The 21,527-nt window shown below is 55.0% G+C and overlaps 1 protein-coding gene and 1 pseudogene across 3 annotated transcripts in view; both read left to right on the top strand.

Moving 5' to 3' along the window:
• MINDY4 (MINDY lysine 48 deubiquitinase 4) overlaps nt 1-16,581 on the top strand; it is a 109,810-nt gene extending 93,229 nt beyond the window's left edge. For all 3 annotated transcript variants that reach the window (XM_058724689.1, XM_058724690.1, XM_058724691.1), the window contains exons 16-18: nt 5,941-6,121; nt 6,654-6,726; nt 16,149-16,581. In XM_058724689.1, coding sequence (XP_058580672.1) covers nt 5,941-6,121; nt 6,654-6,726; nt 16,149-16,197 — 303 coding nt within the window. In that variant the 3' untranslated portion in view covers nt 16,198-16,581. The remainder of the gene's footprint in view (nt 1-5,940; nt 6,122-6,653; nt 6,727-16,148) is intronic.
• LOC131508321 (oxysterol-binding protein-related protein 9-like) lies at nt 12,761-16,137 on the top strand (annotated as a pseudogene).
• Nucleotides 16,582-21,527: the final 4,946 nt, after the last annotated feature.

The following is a 21,527-nucleotide window of genomic DNA, read 5'->3' as shown; positions in this document are numbered from 1 at the left end:
CAGCAGGTTTGGAAAGCAGTATAGCTTCACCGCTATCGAGTATAGGCACGTAATTCACCCCCAAAGCCAGCGGATACCATCTTCCGGGAAAGGTTGTTTCAAAGGGACTCCTGGGGATTTATAGTGTGATCGTGGGCCAGAGTGGGTGCAGTTGTCACGCACCCGCACACGTGTGTGTACGTGTGGGGGGGGCAGGTGTTGGGATGGGGTCTTCTCCAGGGACAGGGGATTTGAGCTCTTCGGCCATGGTGTAGTTTCCCAGGGCTGCCACAACAAAGCACCACAAAGTGGGTGCTTAAAACAGTAGAGATTGTCCGGGAGCAGAAGTTCTCCCCGAAGAAGTCCAAAATCAAGGCGTTGGCAGGGCCATGTCCCTGCTGAAAGCTACTGAGAGAATCCATCCTCCTCTCTTCTGGCTTTTGCCGTTTTCTGACAACTCTTGGCATTCTTTGGCTTGTGGATTCATCATGCCAATCTCTGCCTGTCGTCATGTGGCCATCTTCTCCCCATGGGCCTCCTCCTTTTCTTAGAAGGAAGGATGTCGGTCATGTTGGGCTAAGGGCCCACTCTACTCCACTAACCTCCGCTTAACTGGTTACATCTACAACAACCCTATTTCCAAATAAGGTCACACTCTGAAGTACTGGGGGCTAGGATCTCAACATATTTTTGTGGAGGGCATAATTCAACCCCTAACAGGCCACCCATGTATTTGCTAGTGTACTAGTCCCTTTCCCTCCTCTCTCCCTGCAGCCAGGGTCCTGGAAAGGGCTGGGCCCAAGGCAAAGCTGGGCAGGGTAGGGTGACCGTATGTCTATAGGGTGGGCAGGGCCACCGGGCCCTGGGTTCCTATCTAGCCTACCGCTGGACCTTGTCTGAACATCGGTTTTCGTGTCTTCAGAGAAGACATTGTTCTCTGGTTGATTTCGTGGTGCCCTTCCTGCATGACCACAGGGTCAGGTATCCTGTCCCATTGCTAATGGGCCATTTGGCATGGCTGCACATCCAGATTCCCTCTCTGGGTGACACCCCTTCTCCCACGGACAGGAGGCCAACCTGTGGCTTCCAAAGACTTAGGGAGAAAAGAATGATAGGGCTCCCTCCCTGATTTGCTGGTGTCAGGAGGGAGCCCAGGAATGTGGCCACGTGGCCCATGAGAAGCACCAGGGCCCCTGAGCATCCCTGGGTGGGCTCTGAAAGCATTTAGCCCGAAATTCCATGAGCTGAGAAAGGTAACCTTGGCCAGGCTCGTGGAATCCCCAGGCTTACCATGAGCCCTGGTTTCATTCTTGTGTTGAGGGCGTTGGTCAAAAAGTAAACTATTTTCCTTCGGTCTGTGGAGGATAATTGATGGGAACATCAATTGGGGGTCGTCTTTCCCTTGGAATAAATTGCTGATTGAAGAAATTCAGGCCCTACAAGGATCCGGATTTTTGAATCCGGATGCCCCTCTGCTGTTATATGCTTGGCTGAAGCCTGGGGCTTGTATCTCCCTGCAGCAAGGGGGATTTGCTCCTTTGCCTTGAGGCTGCAAGCTCTTTAAGGAGGGCTTTCTGTCCCAGATGGCAGAACTGGGCCTGACTGTCATTCAGCCTGTCCTGGGCTTCTCAGTGCAGCCTCTGGCTGGGAGGTTCTAGGACCCTTACTGAGTATGTGGGGGCTGGAGGGTAGGGAGGTCCTGCCTATTGGTGAGCTTATTAGATGCCCACACTCCGGTGTGTCTGGGGGGAAGCAGAGGAAGCTCTGGGCCAAGCACCCCCTGCTGAACTAGCCAGCCTCTTGCCACAGCCCGGCTGTGTTCTGGGCCCCCATTGGCTCTCCATGACCCCAGTGGGCTGGTCGTGCCTATCTGACTTGCACCTCATTCTCCCTGCCCTCGAGCTCACAAATGTGGGCTGCACCGCATTGTCTAGCTGTAGTTGGAAGGCCAGCCCCTCCTGGCTCGTGGTGATTGTGGCAGTGGGGGACTGGCAGTCCAGGAAAGGACAGCATGGGACCAGAAGTTTAACTTCAGTGCTTCTCCCATGCCCTGTAGGGCACGTGCCTTGCTGCCTTCACGAAGGGATCTGAGCAAGGACTGAGCTTGGCGGGGAAGGCTCTGCTGGCTGCAGCCTCCTCCCATTTTCCCCAGCTCCGCAAATAGTACCATCCACTCACTTATTCAACCCCTGGAGCATGGCTGACCCATCACAAGGTCATGTGGCTCCTGCCCTAAGTTGTTTTTCCAGTCTGTCCATTTCTACCATGGTCCAAGCCACCAGTATCGCTGATCTAGACACCAGTGACACCTCTGGCCCCTGGCCCCACCGCCACCCCCCCCCCCCCCGAGTTCTGTCCCTTCACTGAAGCCAGTGTGATCTTTAGAAGAGCAGATTGAATGACATCATTCTTTTGCTTTCCACCTGTCAGTGGTTTTCCAATCCTCTGAAACTGTTCAGGGCTGACTTGTGACCCCTCACAAGTTGGCACGTTGCAGTCCTAACCTTCAGAGCCTCAGAATGTGACTGGATTTGGAAAGAGGGCTTTTGAGAAGTGATTATGTTAAGATGAGGTCATTAGGGTGGCCCCTAATCCAGTTGACTAGTATCCTCGTAAGAAGAGGGGCTTAGGACATAGACACACACGAGGCCAGAGCACGTGAAGACGTAGGGAGGAGGTGGCCCGCTGCAGGCCCAGGCGAGAGGCCTCCGAGGAAACCAGCCCTGCGACACCCCACTCTGGTACCTCCAGCCTGCAGGACCGTGAGGAAATAACTTTCTGCTGTTGAAGCACCCAGTCTGTGGCACTTTGTTATGGCGGCCCGAGCAAACTAATGCAGACTGAAGTCCCAAACTTCCCACAACTTACAAGACCCTGTGAGACTTGCCCCTGCTTTTTCTTCCCTTCACATTTTGACTTAACTGTCACTTCCTAAGGGAAGGCTTTCCTGACCTAACCACTCCATCTAAATAGGGGTCTGCTCTCACAGTCCCCTGCTACCTTGTCATTCTCCACCGTAGAATCTCAATTCTTTCCCGGAGAGGCCTCTTCTTGATTCAAAGTGTCACATTTCATTGCTTTTGCGATGAAACTTTTAAAAAAAAATTTTTTAAATTATTTTTAATGTTTGTTTATCTTAGAGAGAGAGAGAGAGAGAGAGCGCGCGCATGCATGGGCAGGAGAGGGGCAGAGAGGGAGACACGGAATCTGAAACAGGCTCCAGGCTCTGAGCTGTCAGCCCAGAGCCAGATGCGGGGCTCGAACCCACGAACTGTGAGATCATGACCTGAGCCGAAGTCGGACGCTTAACCAACTGAGCCACCCAGGTGCCCCTTGAGATGCAAACTTCGTGCACATTTGAACATTTCTGAGATTTTGATGCGTTAATGCAGTCGATGGTGTGTCAGACTTCAAGTGCCAGCTTGCTTTCTTTCTTAGTGAAACAAAATATAATGGCAACTTCGATGACATCTTAGATTCAGTGAAATGCAGTGCAGATGTGTCTGGATGATTATTTGGTTACTGTCTGTCTTCCCCGTTAACCTGGTGAGCCCCGTAAGGACAAGGGGGTTGCTGTTTCCTTCGTTACTGTAACCCCATTGTCGAACGTGGTGCCTAGGACCAGAGTGTGTCAGGTTGAATGACAGTTACCCTTAGAGATGACAGACAGCAACCCTGCCATTAATCAAATGTTGGTTCTTTTGAATTAGGGCTTTTAAGCTGGCAGTCCCCGGATGGGGGTGGGGCATTCGCTCACCTCACCCTTGCAAAAGATTGAAGAATCCCCCTTTAAAAGTGATTCCTAACTGTGCTGAATGTTCGCTGTAACTACGTCTACCCACCAGGAGAAAGCCTCAGACTGTACTGAGGGAAATGTGCCCCCCAGCCTCACTCCTCACCCCAAGCCTTGGGTCAGCTACCTCCAAACCCACAGGAAGTGAATTTCATCTTTGGAAAATGTCACCCACTTGGAAGGGGCTCCTGAATGAGAAAACTCATTTATAAAGTCTCTGGGCAGCTTTTTTGCCTGTAATCTTTTGACCGTTGAATAAATAAATGGCACGCTGCCCTTTTGTCCCTCTGCTGGAAAATTCAGGGTGGCTGATTATGTAGACGCCTGCCCCCTGGCAGGTTGCATGGTTCTTTTTCCTGCAGTGAATGAGCCATGAGTCCCCAAGAAGGCTCCCTGTTCGAGGTGATGCCCTTGCCAGAAAAGCCTCTTTTGAGCCTGGAACAGGAGCCAACTTTGCAGTGGGGTTTAGGCACGTCCGGCCACGTCCTCTAAGGCATCTAATTCCCCCGCATCCACCAACGAGCGGGCTCTGTAGTCACATTTTAATGTCACAAGGGGCCAGGGTGAGAGCCCTACTGGCCAGGTGGGGGTGGGGCGGGATGCTTGGAAAATGGGAAATCGAGTGCATTGTAAAGATCGCCTTCCTACCCTTTGGAGGAGGCGGCTGTTTATGGGCAAGCCTTTCACCAGGGACCTGGTTCAGGGCCTTGTGAGCACAGCCCCCCTGTCCGAGACACCCCAGCCCAAAGCCAGCTCCCAGGAGGGCTCCAAGAGGCCCCAGGAAGACCGCTCGGCCACTCTTCTGTGACAGGCCAGAGAAAGTATGCCCTTCTCCCCACTGGAAAAATAATTCCCATTCTTTCCTTAATCCGCAGGCTGTGGCTGTAAATACCTGAGCATGCAAACATCTCCCTGGGGCTGGTGGGGATTAGGCCAGAATCAGCCTGGCCTGTGGTGTGTGCAGAGCTGAATAAACCTGGGTCCGGGGTGGGGGAGAGGTGCCGCTCAAGGGAGTCACAGGTGACCGGGAGAGAGCACACTTAGGGATGGCTGGTCCTAGGGGCAGAGCCAGCCGGGCACCTGAGCAGGACTTTGCGGGGAGCTCTTGCCACTTCTCTGCCCTTTGCTGGTAGAACAGCAGCAGCACTGAGGGTGTAAGTTCCATCGTATCTGCCTTTCCCGAACACCCCTCTGCCATGGAAGTCTCTGTGGGGAGCTTTCCAGAGGAGTCTCTCATCAGAAAGTGCCAGCCCTCATCCTCCCTTTCCCCTGTGTTCTTTCCCAAATGCCCTGCTAGCCCCCGGGTGTTTCCAGACATCTTTCCTGGCATCCCCTCCCTACTCCTCGCCCAGAGGCCCTCTCTCCCTTCCCCCTGGGGCTCTAAGCCCACCTGCCTTCAAGGTAAAGTCCTACCTAGTTGAAGATCTACTTCATGCATGAGGACCTTCATTTGTCAAACATTTGCTGATGTTGACCTCGAACCTCTGCCCTTGCTGCTAGGGGTATATAGTCCAGTGTGCAGGGCAGGCCGGCGCATCGCTGTGAGGCAGTGACGCACTGTGGGAGAGAAGGCGGGTACCTGGGACCTAGTACCTGGTAACCCCCCCCCCCCCGGCCTGGGAGCTACAAGGAGGTGATTCGTGCTCCCTGCTTGGGTAACGTGGGCGACGCAGGACCCGGCAGGGGAGGACCCGTGTAGTAGTGCTCTAGGTGGTGGATGGTGGGTGCAGAGGCACAGAGGCTCGCCATGCTGGCGCATGGGGGGGGCTGATGAGAGGCTGGTGCGGCTGTGGGCCAGGGGTGTGGAAGAACCGCTTTGGAGGCCATCGTCTGGGGAGGAGAGGCTGGCTGTGAGGGAGTTTTGGAGGCAGGATGGGCGCACTGTGAACCAGCGAGGTGTGGGAGACGAAGTGGCAGGGGTGCCTGGGTTTCCGGCCAGGGTATCTCGCAGGACTGTGTGTGAGGGAAAGGCCCAGAGAGTGCTGGGGCTCCGGGAGACCAGCTGGTGTCTGGGAGTGGTGCCTGGGGCCCCCAGCGTGGCACGCAGGCCGTGATCCCCAGCAGGGTCTCTCTGAGGCCAGCCCAACCCCGGGGTTGGATGGATGATGCTCAGGCCTTTCCCTGGTGCTGGCGTAGACATCTCTGTCCGCTCCTTCCGCCTCTTCCAGGTGGGCTGCTTCCTGAAGACTCCGAGGTTCCCCATCTGGGTGGTGTGCAGTGAGAGCCACTTCAGCGTCCTCTTCAGCCTGCATCCGGAGCTCCTGAGGAATTGGAGGGCTGAGAGGCTCTTCGACCTGTACTACTACGACGGCCTGGCCAACCAGCAGGAGCAGATCCGGCTGACTGTCGGTGCGCTGCCCTCCGCTGGCCTGCACCCTCTGGCTTTGCATGTCCCTGGGGCAGAGAACCATGCAGACCCGGGTCTGGACTGGGGGATCAGAGATCGTGTGTTGGCGGGTCCTCCTACAGGAGGGGCCAGAGCTGGGCCTTGAGACACTGATGGCAGTGGGGGGTCTAAGGTGGAGTTGAGACCACGTAGTAGAGGACCTGGAATACCATGCCGACAAGTTTGGGTTCTATTCTCCAGGCAACGAGGAGCCATGGAAGGTTTTGGAGCAGGAGAGTGGTGAGATCAGATGTGTTTTGAGAAAGACTTTTTCTGGTAGCTGAAGGGGGCAGGAGGGTGGGGGTGAAGACTGGAGGTAGGAGGCCATGAGAAGAGTGCTGTGGTTCAGAAGAGCACTGGTGGGTGGGAACAAGGGTGGGTCCCATAGAGATGAGAAGTGGGACAGGTGCCAGAGAGTTGGGCTGTCGGTGCCGACCGTAGGCCGAGCTCGGGTCCTGGGCTGATGAGTGGGCGCCTCTCTCTCCTGCCCCCCAGACACCACCCAGACCATCCCTGAGGACAGAGACAATGACCTCGTCCCGCCCCTAGAGCTCTGCATCAGAACCAGGTGAGTCCGGTCTGTCTCTTCCTGTGGAACCTCACCTGAGTGGCTGGGAGGTGTGGTGGTTGGGGGTGGTTGGACCTGTGGGAAGGAGGGTGGGTTTCTGGGTCTCCCCAGCCAGGAGTGTGTGGTGAGGCGGGGTCCCTGCAGAATGGAAGGACACAGTGCCTGGGGCTTGTTTGTATGGAGCGTCTTGTGGGCTCCGTGGCCCACGTGGAGACGTGTGTGACCTGTGAGGTGACCGGTCTCCAGACAGCTTCTGAGGATGCCCCCGTGGCAGGGGTGATGGTATGAGTAGGTGCTTCTTGAGGTAGCCACCACATGTGGCAAGTGCTGTTAGGTCCAACCAAGAGGAAGGACGGATAGGGGGAGGGGCGGGGATAGGAAGGCGCCGGGTAGGATGGCGAGAGGGCCCAACTCCTCAGTGGCCCCTAGGGTGTAGCTCACAAATGGCTTCCTGTAGCAGCAGCACCCTTGGCATTAGAGAGGAGCAGCCCCAGTCATTCTATTGGTGCAGGTTGGGAGCTCTGAACCCCGGGCCAGGGGCCCTATAGTCTCAGACACAGGGTGGGGGTCCTTGACTCCTCCAGTCCAGCTCAGACTCGGGGTGAGTCGGGGCTCACTTCACTCATGAGCCCACTGGCCAGGCCCCAGGACTGGGAATGGCACTCTGGAGGGCCACCCCCAGCCTCAGGCAGGCCCTCCACAAAGCCTTCGGGCAATGACTTGGAGGCCTTCGGGGAGCAGTGGGCGGGGGTGGGGGGGGGGGGGACAGGGAGGGGAAGAGAAGGCCTGGATTCCAGTGCTTTCCGGGGAAGAGGTAGAACTTGCAAGTGGTGAGAGTTGGGTTCTGGAGTTTGAACCCTGGTCTTTCTGCTTTCCGGCCATGAGCTGTTGGTCTTTCTGTCTGTGCCTCACGCTGTCAGCTGTAAGACAGGGACAACGGGCGAGCCAAGCGCAGGCTTGTTGTGAAGAACACCTAGCACTTTACCAGGTTTTCCGTAAACAGCTCTTACTATTATTATTATTGCCTTAGCGGCCCGGTGTGACCGGTGTGACCTCAGGCAGAACCTCATGTCCCTGACTATGAAATGATTGGGTTGGGATGGAGGACGATGTGGACGATACTGAGGCCCCGTGGCTCTGACCGCCTGAGATCCAGGGGGCTCGCCTGCAGCCTAGGGGTGCTGCCCACCTGCCCGTAAGTGAGCCTTGACTGGAGCCCCATTCCCAGTGGAGACCCCAGAGAGGGGATGCGGGAGATGTTGGGAACCCTCATGACGCCCCATCCATTTGTCTGTCTGTTCATCCGTCCACCTGCCTGCCCACCAAGCCAGGCACAAAGCATTCTTGTGGGGTCATGTGCTGGCTTTTCTTTCGTCGGGAGGATTAAAGGCCCATGCAGGTCGCTTTCCTTTCATGTACAAAGGGCCACTCATTCCAGGTGATGAGAGAAGAGCGGCAGTGGAAAAAGGAGGTGACACTGGCCTTGGCACCCTCTGCAGGACCGGGTGGGAGGCCACGGGGCATCCTTCCTGCAGGTGAGCCTGCCAAGCAGGGCTGTGGACCGCACCCTAGGCACAGGCTCCGCCCACCTCCCCCACCCTGAGGACCTCCATCTGTCTCTCTATCCTTCCTGGGGTCCGGGCTTGGGGAGCATCACCCGGGACCTCTCCAGCTACTCCATCTGGAAAAACTCTTCTTCCCCCAAGAATGGTTCCATTGCAGGACTCACCCAGTACCTCCCATGGGCCCAGCGGTTGGACTTTTCTGGGCTCAGCCCTAGTTGTCCAGTGCTCAACAATAACTCAGAGCTCTGGTCCATCAGGGAGCTCAGGCCAGAGCCATCTGAGTGTGAGCGCGGGCCCAGAGTGCCTCTTCCTCTTCGGTCAGCTGTCCCCTTCTCCCAGGACCCCACCCACCCCAGCTCTAGTGGTGTGCCATGGAACAAAACGGTGAAATGATGAGGAAACTGGGAACACTGCCTGCAGCCAGGAGTGAGCCCTTGGTCTGGGGTGTAAGGTCCAGGCTGAGTCCCTGCCCTTCCCTTTTCTGTCCCTGTTCACTGTCAGGGCATGGGGGTTGGGCAAGGCATCTAGCCATGTTTCCTAGTCCTTGTCTCAGGTCAAAAATCACATTTGTGTAGCACACACTGTGTAGCACACAGCACTGGCCTGGGGACTCTGGTTGGCCCAGACCCTACCCAGCCCCTTGATGGATGTGTGGATCAATGCTCTGACACACCCGTACCCATCTCTGGTTCACCCATTGGGAAGATTTGCTCTAGGGTGTGATCCTCAGGCTTTAGCAGGCATCCCTGGAGGGTGTGATCAGCGGGTCCTACCCCCAGGGGTTCTGGTTCAGGAGATCTAGGTAGGGCCTGGGAATGTGCATTTATGGGGAGTTCCCAGGAATTGCTGGCACTGCTTGCCCCGGACTACACTTTGAGAACTTCTGGTGCCCAGTGAGGGTAGCTCCTATCCCTCCGTCGCCCTTCCTGGCTGCCTTGTGAGTCAGATGTCAAGTCAAGTGCTGACCCTCTAGCATCTGGCCTGCTGTAACACGCTGGTCCAGGGGTCCTTTTTTCCTGACTGTGGGCTGCCCCCTCCCCCTCCCTCTCCCCCTCCCCCAGGTGTGAGCATCCATCCTGTGCCTACTGCTTCCCCTGTCACTTGTCCCACCGTGGCGGGTCCACCTGGGCAGTTAATACGGTGAGGTTTTTCCCAGTACTATTCTCAGAGAAGCTGAGTGGGTGAGTGAATGGTGGGAATGCTGGCTTCCTCCCACTCCCCCCCCCCCCCCCCCCCCCCCCGCCAAAGTACCCATCAGATAACATACCACTATAATGGGAAACAGCAGGCCTAGCCTCCTGGAATCCTGTTCTGAGGGGTTGGATTACAAAGGCTTTGCGTCTTGTTTTCATCCCAGATTCTCAAACAGCTCAAAGGGAGAAACTTGGGAAAGTGGCCTTCAAGGTCAGTGAAGACCCTGGGGAGAAAGGGCCCTGTCTCTTGGGGGATGAGCCCTGCTTCCCACAGGAGGTCCCCACCCTGACAGGAAGGGGGTATCTGTGGCGCCATGGCCTGAAGTCAGGCCACGTCTCAGGTCATTACCACAGGAGGGACCAGACCTGTGGGCCCATCACTTCAACTTCATGGAACTTCTGGGCTGGACTCCATGGAAGAAACAGCCGGATAAGACTGGATTCTTGCTCTCAGAGAGTTCACCATTGAATAGAAGTTCATGATCGACCCTGTCCTAATCCAGGGAGAGATGTGCTGGCTACCCAGCTCTGTTGCCCCATAAGGACCTCTGATGCTCACCTGGGCCAGCACCGAGGACACCACACATCTGGCCCATCTGGCAACTTGCCAAGATCCACAGAAAAGCCCTTGAACACCACCTGATGTGGGCCTTCCTTTCACAGATGGGGGTCTCCAGAGTGGAGGTCTGTGCCCCAGGTCGCACCTCGAGTCACAGACAACCCAGGTCCTGGAGCTTAGGCCCGTGCTGTCCCAGCCCTGGGAAAGGTCACAGAGCGGGCAGTGTGATTTCCCGCCACCTGGCTTTGTTGCCACAGCGACATTGCACAAGACCAGACTGTCAGCTTTGCCTTCAGGGAAGAGGATCCTAAGTCGAACTATCCCAGGTCCTGCGCCACCTCTGCTCTCAAGTGTGACTCGCATCCCGGCCTCAGGAGGTCTCCCGTTGCCGCCACTCGTGTCAGGAATGTAGGGTCTGTCCTCCACGCTCCCATTCCCGCTGTTCTGTAACCATCTCAGCAAAACCAGACTCATTTATGGTCATTTCCAAACAAGTTGCACAGAGTGACCTCTCGAGCTTCCAGCCTAGCTAGAGCGGGAGAAAATGAAACAGTTGTCAATAGTCCAGAGGAAAGAGGAAAGAACTCATAACCAGGGCCTGGGGCTGGGCCACAGATGTTTCTATTTGGAGGCTCAGACAAGAAATTGAAAATATAATTTCAGTTGGGAACAGTGCCTTCCAGGGGCTGGAGCTGAGTGCCCAACTCCCTCAGCTGTGTCCCCACCTGCCTGGGGGCCTGTGCCAGTCTTCACGCCTCCGCGGACGCCCTTCTTGCTCAGGTGCCCTCTTCATAGTGGCTCTCACTCATCAAAGGAGGGTTCCCTGGGTGCTCCCACGGCCCCAGCTGCCCCTTCTGATTCCCTGTCATGCAACCTGCATACACCCCTGCCCATTGTGTCCTTGTGGTTGGGTTCACAGAATACTCAACATCATGATGCAAGGGAGGAGTGCATAATGGGACTCTGGAGACCTCAGTTGAGTCCTGGCTCTGCTGCTCTCACCTTGTATGACCTCCAGGAGGGTTGGTTCTGCTCCAGACCTCAGTTTCCCCGTCTCTTGATTGGGTATAAGGATCCCTTTCCTTTGGAGACCATAGGGGCTCATGTGTGTGTGGGGGCGTGGGGAGGAGGAACAATCAGGAAGAAACAGAGGGGGAGGGACAAGAGAGGACGAGGTCCGTGGGCAGGGCTTTGTGACTGCCTGGGTCAAAGGCAAGGGAGAGTGCAGTGTGCATGAAGACTAAGGTTTCCCCACCAGGCGCCCAGGGCTTCAGAAAAAGCAGCTGCCATGGAGGAGTGTGTTCATTTAATGGCACCCCAGCAGCCTGTGCTTTGGCACTGAGAGGCCTTGGAGGGCACAGAGGCAAGTGATACCAGCTCTGCCCTTGAGGGGCTTCCAGTCTAGTGGTGGAGGGAGACCCCATGATAACATGGTGCTGAGAAAGGACCCTCAGGCTGCTTGGGGTCAGAAAACACTTCTGGAAGGAGGAGTCCTGGATCTGATCCTGAAGAATGGGGGGCGGGGATAAGGGATGGTTATTCCAGGTGGAGGGCACAGCACAGGCCAAGGCACACAGGTGAGAGCCAGCCTATGGGGCTCATTCCACAGTGCTCTGGCTCCCAGTGGCTGGGGCACAGGCAGGGGAACTTGCCCACAGGATGCTTGTCTGGAAATCCACAGTGAGTAAGAGGAATTCCATGGTATATTTCTACTGGTCAGCTCTGGGGGCTTTAAAGCCAGGTCTGTCCTCTTCTTCTTGCTGCTACAGGCTTTATTAGGTGTCCTCCCTAGAACCCCCTGCTGAAATACACTAGTGTCATCAATGCTGAAAATCGGGGTGGGGAGGCAGGTACCTGCTGCTCTTCTATAGGGATGGCCCATGGGAGGCGAGGGCCTCATTTGTGGCCATGAGGTGGGCCCTCTCTGTGATGCTGAGCCTCCCTGAGCTCCAGGGACCACAGCATCTTCACTGAGCTCAACCCCTAAGCCAGTGGTCCTCGCCAGGTGATTGCATGCCCCAGGGACTATTTGGCAATGTCTGGAGACATTTTTGGGTATCACGGCTGGGGAGGAGGGTGCTAAACATCCCAGAATGCACAGGACAGCCCCCACAACAAAATCACCTAGCCCACAATGTCGGTGGTCCAAGGCTGAGCAAGCCTGCTGTAAACTCTCACTCTTACGTCCTGAATTAACACTGGATGAGTGAGCTGGGATTCTGCCTGCTGCGCTGTGTGTGGTTCTGTTTCATCCCTCCCCTTTCTCTGCTAGTCCCTAATTGCATATGCAGAGCTCTGTTTACGGTCCTTGTAATTGACCGTGGACTTTCCTGCTGGAGAACCATTCATCCCCACACAAACACAGTATCCTGTGTCTTCAGCCCTTGCCGTTGAAAAACATTTCTGATTTTCTAGCAATTCTGAACTGCTTTTCTCTGGCGCTTCTAATGCTCTCCCCACTATTGGCCCCTGTTGGCTGGGCTGCAGTGAGTTAGTTAACCTCTGTAAAAAACCTCAAAACTACACATAACCCCCCCCTCGCCCCCCTGAACTGTAAGACTCGGTGACCATTGTCGTGGCGTGCCCAGTAGCAGACAAATGTGACCCTGCATTGAGGCCAAACCCCATGTTGCCAGGATCGGAGATATTTGCAGATTGGGAGCTCCTAGGAGGGACCTCTCTCTGCTCATCAGAGTCAGGGGTGAAGACTGGGAGGGATGGCGAGGGTTGTGGAGAAGGGCTGCGGGGGCCAGGCTGAGGGTAGGTCTTCTAGGGATACAAGAAGTCTGGTGTACTTTTGACTCCCCCACCTCCATGCCCATTCTTGCCACGACTAGGGCAAGGAACCATTGTGGTCTGGGCAATAGTTTTACCTTCACAATCTGGGTCTGTGATGCCTGCCTGGAGTGAGGCTGTGGGTGGAGCATTGCTCTCCTCCACACCTCGTTTCTGCCGCCTCCTGGGGGGTGTCTGGATTCAGGATGTGTCCCTAGTGTCCAAGACTTTGAAAAGAAACTTACAGAGGCTGATGCTTACGTATAAATCTTAATGGAACAATAAAAGCTTTTTCCTGACATGCTTCAAAACTGCAAATATGATGAACAGAGAAAGAAAACTGAAAATCTCAAGTTGCATGGTAGAATCAATTAAGCCCCGAGTCGTGTTGCTGCGGATGGTTGAAGTGCTTGTAACCCACTTGGCGCAATAGGTCAGCCTAGTCCCTTGGAGCCTGTGATCAGCACAGAGCTTTCTCAGCCTGTCTTACCCCCACAGCCTGCTCGGTTGTGCAGGTGAGAGCTGCATCCATCATTGCTACTGACTGGACCTATAGGGGCTACCCTGGGGCATCATCGACTCCAGTCCCAAACAGCACAGGCATTGAGTGCTGACTACCTAGGAGTGGCCTGACCTCTCCCAGTCATGTTGAAGAGTCTCCAGATGCAGTCCCAGTGCTTCTTCAAGCAGCGATTGGATGCTATGATGCTGACGGAGTCCATCAGAGTGGCTCAACCCCAGACCACCTAATAGATTCCTCTGGATCTTCCCCAGTGCTGACACATAGCAGCTCAAAAAATCTAAAGCACCCAGACACCACAGAATCACTGAATGCCCCCACAGCCAAAGGAACGAGTGGTACCGACCGTTTCGATTCACGTGACGTGATTGACGATGAGCAAGAGGTAGGGTCGGTGGACGAGCACAAGAGGGTTGTGTGTGTCATCACAGGTGATGTTTGGAATGTGTCTTGCTGAGGTAGGTCTTCCAATAATTAGTCTTGAGAAAAGACCTCTTCTAGAAATGTGTGCAAACTTTTTTGCACATCCAGACCCACTTCTGAGCATTTGTGACCAGATGGATCCCAGGGATCGAAACGGTTCGGCTGGTGAGAGGCACCTCCCTGCCTTTCATACAGGAGGGACAGGGTTGGCTGTGAAAAAGCCAGCCAACTCCATTTTGGGTGGGCTCTCTCAGCATCAAGGGCATTATCAACAATAATGAAGAGCACGCAGAGCTAGCTTTGAAGGACGAGTTTGCTAAAGCAGTGTAACAGTCATGGCTTGGCACGTTTTCTGCCATTATCCACCATTTCAGCCTTCTATGCCAAGCATTGTAACGAAAAGATGCAATTCGGCATTCCTGTATAGACTGGATAAGAAGTTCTGGGGACATCGACCGGCATGTGCCACACAAGGCAGGGCTGTGTCTCGTGTCTAGACTGTGACGAGCACTACATTCTCAGATTCCGTCTGTCCTCACAGTGTGCTGGGTGAAGCTGGGAGAACAACGGGATAGTAATCATTCCAAAACAGATGACGTGCAAATATCTCCCACACTAAACCTTTCCACGGGAACAAGACACACAGAATTACCACTAAGATTTTTTTTCTCTTCACATGACAAATCTTTTTGCCCATTTGAAGAGGAATGGGCTGGTATAAAGTGTGCAAAATATTCAACAGAGGAAAATCCAGTCTTACAGATACCAAGAAGCTGCCCGTAGTCAAGAGGAAAGTAATCCCACTCCCTGGGGAGGGCCGTCCCTCCCCACCTAAAAACCAGAGCCATTGATGTGGCAACTGAAGCAAGGCACACACATGAAGAAGGACAAAGAGAGGAAGCCTGAGGAAGGGAGGAGAAAGAAATTCAGAGGGAGTCTGGGTTATTCATGAAGGTGGAGAAGGTTGGGTTTACAGCCAACGGCTACCGAAACCTCTTGGTGCATCTAAGCATTCGATCGGGAAGTCTAACAGGCTTCCTTCTGGAGAACCCGTTCGCTCCCTGGTTGTAGTTCCCATCTCAGCGATACTGGACTTTGCAATGCAGGTGTACAATTAAAGCGAGAAAAGCTTCCTTTTTTTTTTTTTTTTAACCCTCCTCTGTTGGCAGTTAAGATTTTGACTTCAGTTGGAAGACAAACTTCAGGTTTTGAAAATGTCTGCTCTCTCCTCAAGCCCCACACTGTGAAAAGCATTTCTAGACCCCAGTTCCCAAAGTCTGCACCCTAGGACTGCTGTTGAGGTGTGCAACACCTGCTTCTTAGTTCATATAACCTTAGGATGCATGTATATGTGTAATACAGCCAGTGCCAGAACTTGCAGAAATATCCCATCCACTGTTTTAGAACACTAGGGTGCCATGTATTAAAATCAAGTGTTGGGATGTTTTGTGGTCTCACCTCCAATAATTCTGATTTTGGAATTGAACTAGTATTAAATTGTATCCAGCCCTGGGCTACAGTAAAATTATACTCACTGCTTTTTTTTTTTTTAATGTTTGTTATTTATTTTGAGAGAGAGAAAGCATGCATGATCGGAGGAGGGGTTAAAGAGAAGGGGAGAGGGAGAATCCCTAGCAGGCTCCGCATCATCAGCACAGAGCCTGATGTGGGGCTTGAACCCCTGAACGGGGAGATCATGACCTGAGTCAAAATCAAGAGTCGGATGCTTAACTGACTGAGCCACCCATGCACCCCAGTACTCACTGCTTCTTAAGGCTTCATGAAGTAATTTTTAAAAATGCAAGTCTGTGTTTTACCAAGCTGCCCACAGCCTTCTACTGGCTTCCGGTGGCTCTTAGAGCAAAGCCCAGATTCCTTCAAGGCTTTCAGGTCCTGTGCTGTGTGCCACCTTGCCTGCTTCCCACCCTCTGCCCCCACCTCTCTCCCTCCTTCTCTGGGACAACACTCCAGCCTTCTCCCATATCTCTGTCTTCCCATGTGCTTTAAAGTGTCACCATCAGTACCCCTGGAAGGTGGCCGGATCCGCGCATGTGAATCACCTACTTGCATCAGCTGAGGGCCCTCCAGTGCCAGGCACGGATGAGGTTCTCAGTAGACCCTTGTGGGGTGAATGAATGAATGAATGAATGAACAAATGACCTGTCGCTTCTGTCTTCTCCATGGCTCTCTGGGGTCCGAGGTGTATTTGTGTTTCACAAGGGCCTAGCGTGTAGGTTCGTGTGTGAATGTGGAGAGGCGAGGTAGGGAGGGTGGAACCAGAGATCCTCAAAGCCCCTGAGACAGGAACTTCAGGTGAGTGAGGACAAGAGGCAGCTCCTCTGTGGGCCCCTGCAGCTCTAACTCTGTATCTGTCACTCTGTGCGTAGGTGGAAGGGGGCATCGGTGAACTGGAACGGCTCCGACCCCATCCTGTGACCTTTCCTGTGGGTAAGCCTATGGCTCCGCCACTCATCACTGGGGGTGACAGCTGAGCCCCAGGCCTCAGGGACAAGTCCTTCAGAAGAGCGTCCCTCCTGTCTGGACCAGCAATGCTCCAGAAGTGTCCAGAACCTCCCTGCCCCTTCCATGAAGGGCCCCCAGGACGGTGATGAGGGCCTAGCGTGCTGCTATGTGGCTTCCTCTCAGCTGAGCCGTGACTGCCAAGGATTGGACCGCCTCTGCCACTTTTTGTCTGCATCCCTCCCTTGCACCCCGTTGGGCCGCCTGTCCCCTCATCCAGCCTGTGATATGGTCAGCCCAGGGACCCCGGGTTCATTATTTCTGGTAGTTGGCTTTTTATAAAGCAGAAGTCAAACCCTTGCTAAGGACAGAGAGAGACTCATTCGTTCTGTGATGGCGAAGGAAGCATGAGGTCTGCGTGGTTCATGGCTAGGGTGGGAACAGTGATGGCGGAGGGGACCCAGAGCCCTGGAGATATCACCTAACAAGGGTCTGTGCAGGCAGGTGGTCCAGTAGGGTCCCTGGCTGGGCTTCTGGTCTAGCCTGTCTTCTACTGATCAGCCTCAGGTCTAAGGCACCAGTGTAAGCCCTGCTGACCAGAAACAACTCAGGTCCCCTGGAACCTGTCTCAGGGCAGACCCAGATCCCTGGGAGATCCCGGGAGGATGGTCCTGTGGACCTGGCGGGTAGGCTGGACCTGGCCAAGTGGATATGGGGGGAAGAACCTTCTAGGGAGGGACCTCTTGGCCACAGAGGGCAATAAGATGGGGATGAGCAGAGGGAGCGGGGGGAGTCTCCCCCATGTGGCTGCCACAGAGCCCCTTATGAAGAGAACTGCCGGGAATGTGGGTGGGCAGAGCCTGTGGAGACCCCCCCCCCCAGAGCAAGGGTAAGACAGGTGGGAATGGGAAAAACACATTCATAAAGGGAAAATTGTACAGTTGCAGCCTCCTCGATTCCATTGATTTACATCCTCCTGGCTTTAGAAGGGAATATGAAGAAGTATAGAGAGGCAGTGGCAGGTGGGAGAGAAGACCAGAGAGAGAGAGAGAGAGAGAGAGAGAGAGAGAGAGAGAGAGAGAGAGAGAGAGAGAGATGTGTCCAAAACCAAAGTCAAGGAACCCCTCGCGACGGCTCCTAACAGTGGGACTGAGCAAGGGCACGCAGAGGCAGAGCACTGGGCTCCAGGAGCCTCTGTCACGAGGTCCGTCCACGTGAGAAGCCATGAGCAGCATAAGGGCAGAGCCTGCAACAGTGCCCGCCCCTGCTGCGCACAGCAGGGGCGTGGGCCATTGCTGTCAATGGGCCCTGCAGAGGTGGGTGTTTGCACAGAAGGATCAGGGTGTGAGCTCCTCCTGTGTCGCCCTGGCCCAGGGAGAGGCCTGGGAGAGTCCTGGACACTGGACGGCAGCTGGTCCCCAGCCTCTTGTGTGCCCCCTCTTGGGCTCGGGACACAGCAGCTCAGGGACTGTGTTCTCTCTGCAGTGCCGGCTGAAAGGAGACCCCTTTCTCTTTAAGTGCCAGGCGTATGGAGGTGACAGCTCAAGGGCCTGTTTTGCACTCTTGTGGGCTGGGCACGAGCCGTGGCCGGATTGTCGTATTGTATTATCGTATTGTGGGTCTTTGGGGAGAAGCTGGGAGGAGCCGGGAGGGAAGTGCGAGGCAGGGAGTGCCTTGTCCAGGCTGTGCGGAGGCCCCACTGGGGTTTGCTGTGTAAACTCCAGCGGCCATTCGCAGCAGGCGTCCAGCAGAAATGCTTCCTATATGTCCCCGAAATGTTTATGCATTTGTTTTCCTTGGCCAGGGACAGGCTGCTCCAGCTGAGCGCCAGTGGAGGAAGTCGGTTTCCCTGCAGCAGGCTTGTTTATCAACCCGGGAAGGAAAAGTGTGTCTTTGCAATGAAACTCACTTAACCTCCTGACCGGGGTCCCATTGGCAGGGCTGGACAAATCAAAATATTCCCAGCGTTGCTTGAAAAACCCAGTCCCAACAAATTATGAAAACACTCTTCTAGAAGCCAAGATGCAGGTACATGCGCAGGGTGACACCCTGGGCCTGGGGTTTCCTGGAATGGAAGAGGGGCAAAGCCCAGCGCCACCCTCTCCTGGAGTAGAGCCACAGCACTGCCACCAAGCCTGCAAGAATGAAATAGAGGCCCGTGCCTCCTTGCAGGCGGGTGTTCTCCACCCAAGGTGCATGGTTTTCTACGGAGACTGTGGGCAGGCTTCAGCGGGTCCACAGTCTCCTTCCCAAATTCTATTAAAATCTTTGTGTTCACGTATGTATGTGTAACTTTCTGGGAAGAGCATCTTTAGCCTTTCTTATACCCTTGAACTTGGACTAACACCCTCCTGAATTCCGCAGAAAATGTTGAGAGTTCTAGAGTTGGGTGGCTTCCCACCCCACTCAAGGGCAGTGCTGGGCGTGGCTGCCCCATCTGTGCCCCAGGTGCACGGGGCAGGGGGGGCCGGGCCCCGCCAGGTCAGTGAGCAAGCTGACCTCAGTGAGGTGTGAATTCTTGGTCTCTGGGGGAAAGAGCCGGCCAGTTGCACTGCCCTCCCAGTTGTGTGAGCAGTAAGGGCCATCTCACGACCGCTCAAGTCCATACTCCCCCATCAGTGGAAACTCCTCTGCCCACTGCTTCTTTGGGGCTCCGGTCACTAGCGACCTCTCCTGAGTCAGGTGATTCACGCTCCAGCTGCTGCTTACGACAGCTCTTGGTACCTGGTCCCACCCAGCTTCTGGTGAAGTCAACTTCCTCCTTCCTCTCTTAAGAAGACTGGAGTCTTCCTTCTGCAGGATCCACGTCTGAACCATGCAAGGCCTACCCAGCTCTGGAGGTCAGACCTTTCCCACCTCAGCCTGTCTCTCTGCTCAGCCTCCCATAGGGAACAACAATGTCTCCCATCCTTAGGTGGGAGTCGGGGACCATCCCACACTGTGGGCACACACAGCAAGCTTTCAAGCAGCTTTCTGGAAGCCTTCCCCACTTGGCTTTAGGAGAGGAGATGCACGCCTCCGTGCCCCATGGCTGGGGGAAGGGATCCCGGCACACTGACGCCTCGCTCCAAAGAAGTCATCAGTAGTTACTGGCCTCTTCCACTGCCAAGTGCTTTCTTCACCTTCTTCCGTGGCCAGAGGACAGGATGTGTTGGCCGAGCAGAGACCTGCTGTCTCTGTAGGTGCTTTGTGGCAGCAACACAGGTAAGAAGAGTAGTTTCCAGAAGAACTGCAAGCATTCCTTGGGGGCTCAGAGCTGGGCCAAGGCTTGGAGGGGTGCTGGGGGATATCCTAAGGCAGGGGTGCATCCAGACCCCAGCCCACTGCTTTTTTCTGAGCAGAAGGAAGTTAGCAGTGGGGGCCCAGCCCGTCGCGAGCACCGACAGGGGGCCCACCCTCCTGGGAGGGGCACGGACGGTGAAGGACCAGTCTTAGGCTCCCACAGTCCCGTGGCTCTGCTAAGCCAACAATGGCAAGGGGAAGACTTGTCTGCCCTAGTGTAGGCTCTCGTCTTGCTGCTCAATGTGTGGTCCTTAGACTAGGAGCACCAGCAACACTGGAGCACTTCCTAGACAGGCAGACTCTCAGGCTCCACCCACCACCTCCTGAATCGGAATCTGCATTCTAATAAAACCACCAGATGACTCAGGTTACAGTTAGAGAGAGCTGTACTCTAGAACTTGTGATTTTGTGGGGCTGAGGGTGTGATGACGCGGAAGTTGGCCCCATAACGAGGCTGTACTGAAGGGACGTGCGGGAGAAGTGTTGTCCAAGGACAAGCAGCATCAGGACCAGGGGTCCCCTCTGCTTCCTGCCTGTGCAACTGTGAGCCCCTGACCTAAGCTCTTTGGGCCTCAGTTTCCTCGTCTGTAAAATTAGCACCCGCCCAGGGCTGTACTGAGGATTCAGTGTGTCAGTGCACAGTGAGTAGGGCCTGGCACGTCACAAGGACCTGCAAAGTGTTTGCTCTTAATATTTCCAGAGGGGACTGGAGGGCTCCTCGGCGGTGGCAGCATCTTACCTAAGTCTTGATGGATGGGCACGGTTTTGACAAGTGGAGAGTTGGATGGCAGATCATTCAAGGTGAAAGGCTGGTGAGAGACCCTGAAAGTCCATGAGGTCTGTGGGCCTCATTGAGGTGACCCCAGAGTGGGAGTCCCAGAGAATCAGTGGAGGGACAGAGTGGGGGAAGGCCTCAGACAGCAGGCCCAGGGCTGGGACCTGTTCCCAGGAGACAAGGTTTGCTCAGAACTCTACTTGAGATCTCTCTCCCTGATGGGGGAGTGAGTGTGGGGCAGAGGCAGGGGGCACATTGAGGGGCACATACTGCCCAGGAAAGGCAGTATGAGTGGGGAGGCCAGGAGATGATGGGGGTGACAGACGCTGATGGCCTTTGCTTTCCAAGGCCCCAGGATGATCCTCACTGGCCACTGAGCCCTTCCAGGAGCCTAAACTTGCAGGAGGCAATCGGGCTGCCAAGTCTATTTACAGGTATTTCTCCCCATCTGCCAGAGTCCTCCCTACTCCCTAATCGTGCCCTAATCCTCCTGGGGCTGTGGGAGCTGTAATTACCAGGCAAAAATGTCAGGCATTTGCGATAATAGAGATTGCTTAACGCAGGACGAGGGGTGGTTGGCAGGTGGGTGGGAGAGTGGGCGGGCAGGCTGCCCATGGGTCAGTGTGGCACACTGCCAGTTTCGGCATGTTGCTCGGGGATGTGCTTCACAGCAGACCTCTGCGCAAGAGAGGAATCAGAGCCCCACGCTGGTCAGAGGCTCGGTGCTCACAGCTGCCCGCCCTTGGCCTTTCCTGCTGTCTTGGCGTCAAAGTGCTTCATCTACTGTTCTGTCCACATTCCCGGGAGATACCTATGCTATATCCTGTTGTCTGGGAAATCATCGAAGGCCTTCTGTTCACGGATGGGGAAACTGAGGCCAGATAGGAATTGTTCGTGAAGACCCCTGCTGGGACATTTCTCCTTCATGGAAGGGTCTCTTGGAGACCAGAACACCAGACAGCCTTTGGGCTCAAGGGAATACATGTGATGGGAAGTCTAAGGGGATGATTCCAACTTGCCTGTCTGCCTCCTCACCTTGCTCCCAGCTCCACACTCCTTGCACCCCCAACCATAGCAGCTGCTTGGAGCCCCTTGCCGCCTGCAGCGTTTGCCAGTGCTCTTTACTGCACCTGGGTCCCTGCCCTCTGGCTCCCCATGACCATCTGCCAAATCTGACCTGACCCCCTCAAAGCCTGTCTCCAAGGCCCCTCTTCTAGGAAGCCCTCTGGGATTACCTAACTGAAAGTGC

Source organism: Neofelis nebulosa, chromosome 4 (genome assembly GCF_028018385.1).
Source record: "Neofelis nebulosa isolate mNeoNeb1 chromosome 4, mNeoNeb1.pri, whole genome shotgun sequence".
Classification (NCBI taxonomy): Eukaryota; Metazoa; Chordata; class Mammalia; order Carnivora; family Felidae; genus Neofelis; species Neofelis nebulosa.
Note: the sequence above shows the minus strand (reverse complement) of the source record. Positions and strands in the feature narration are given on the sequence as shown.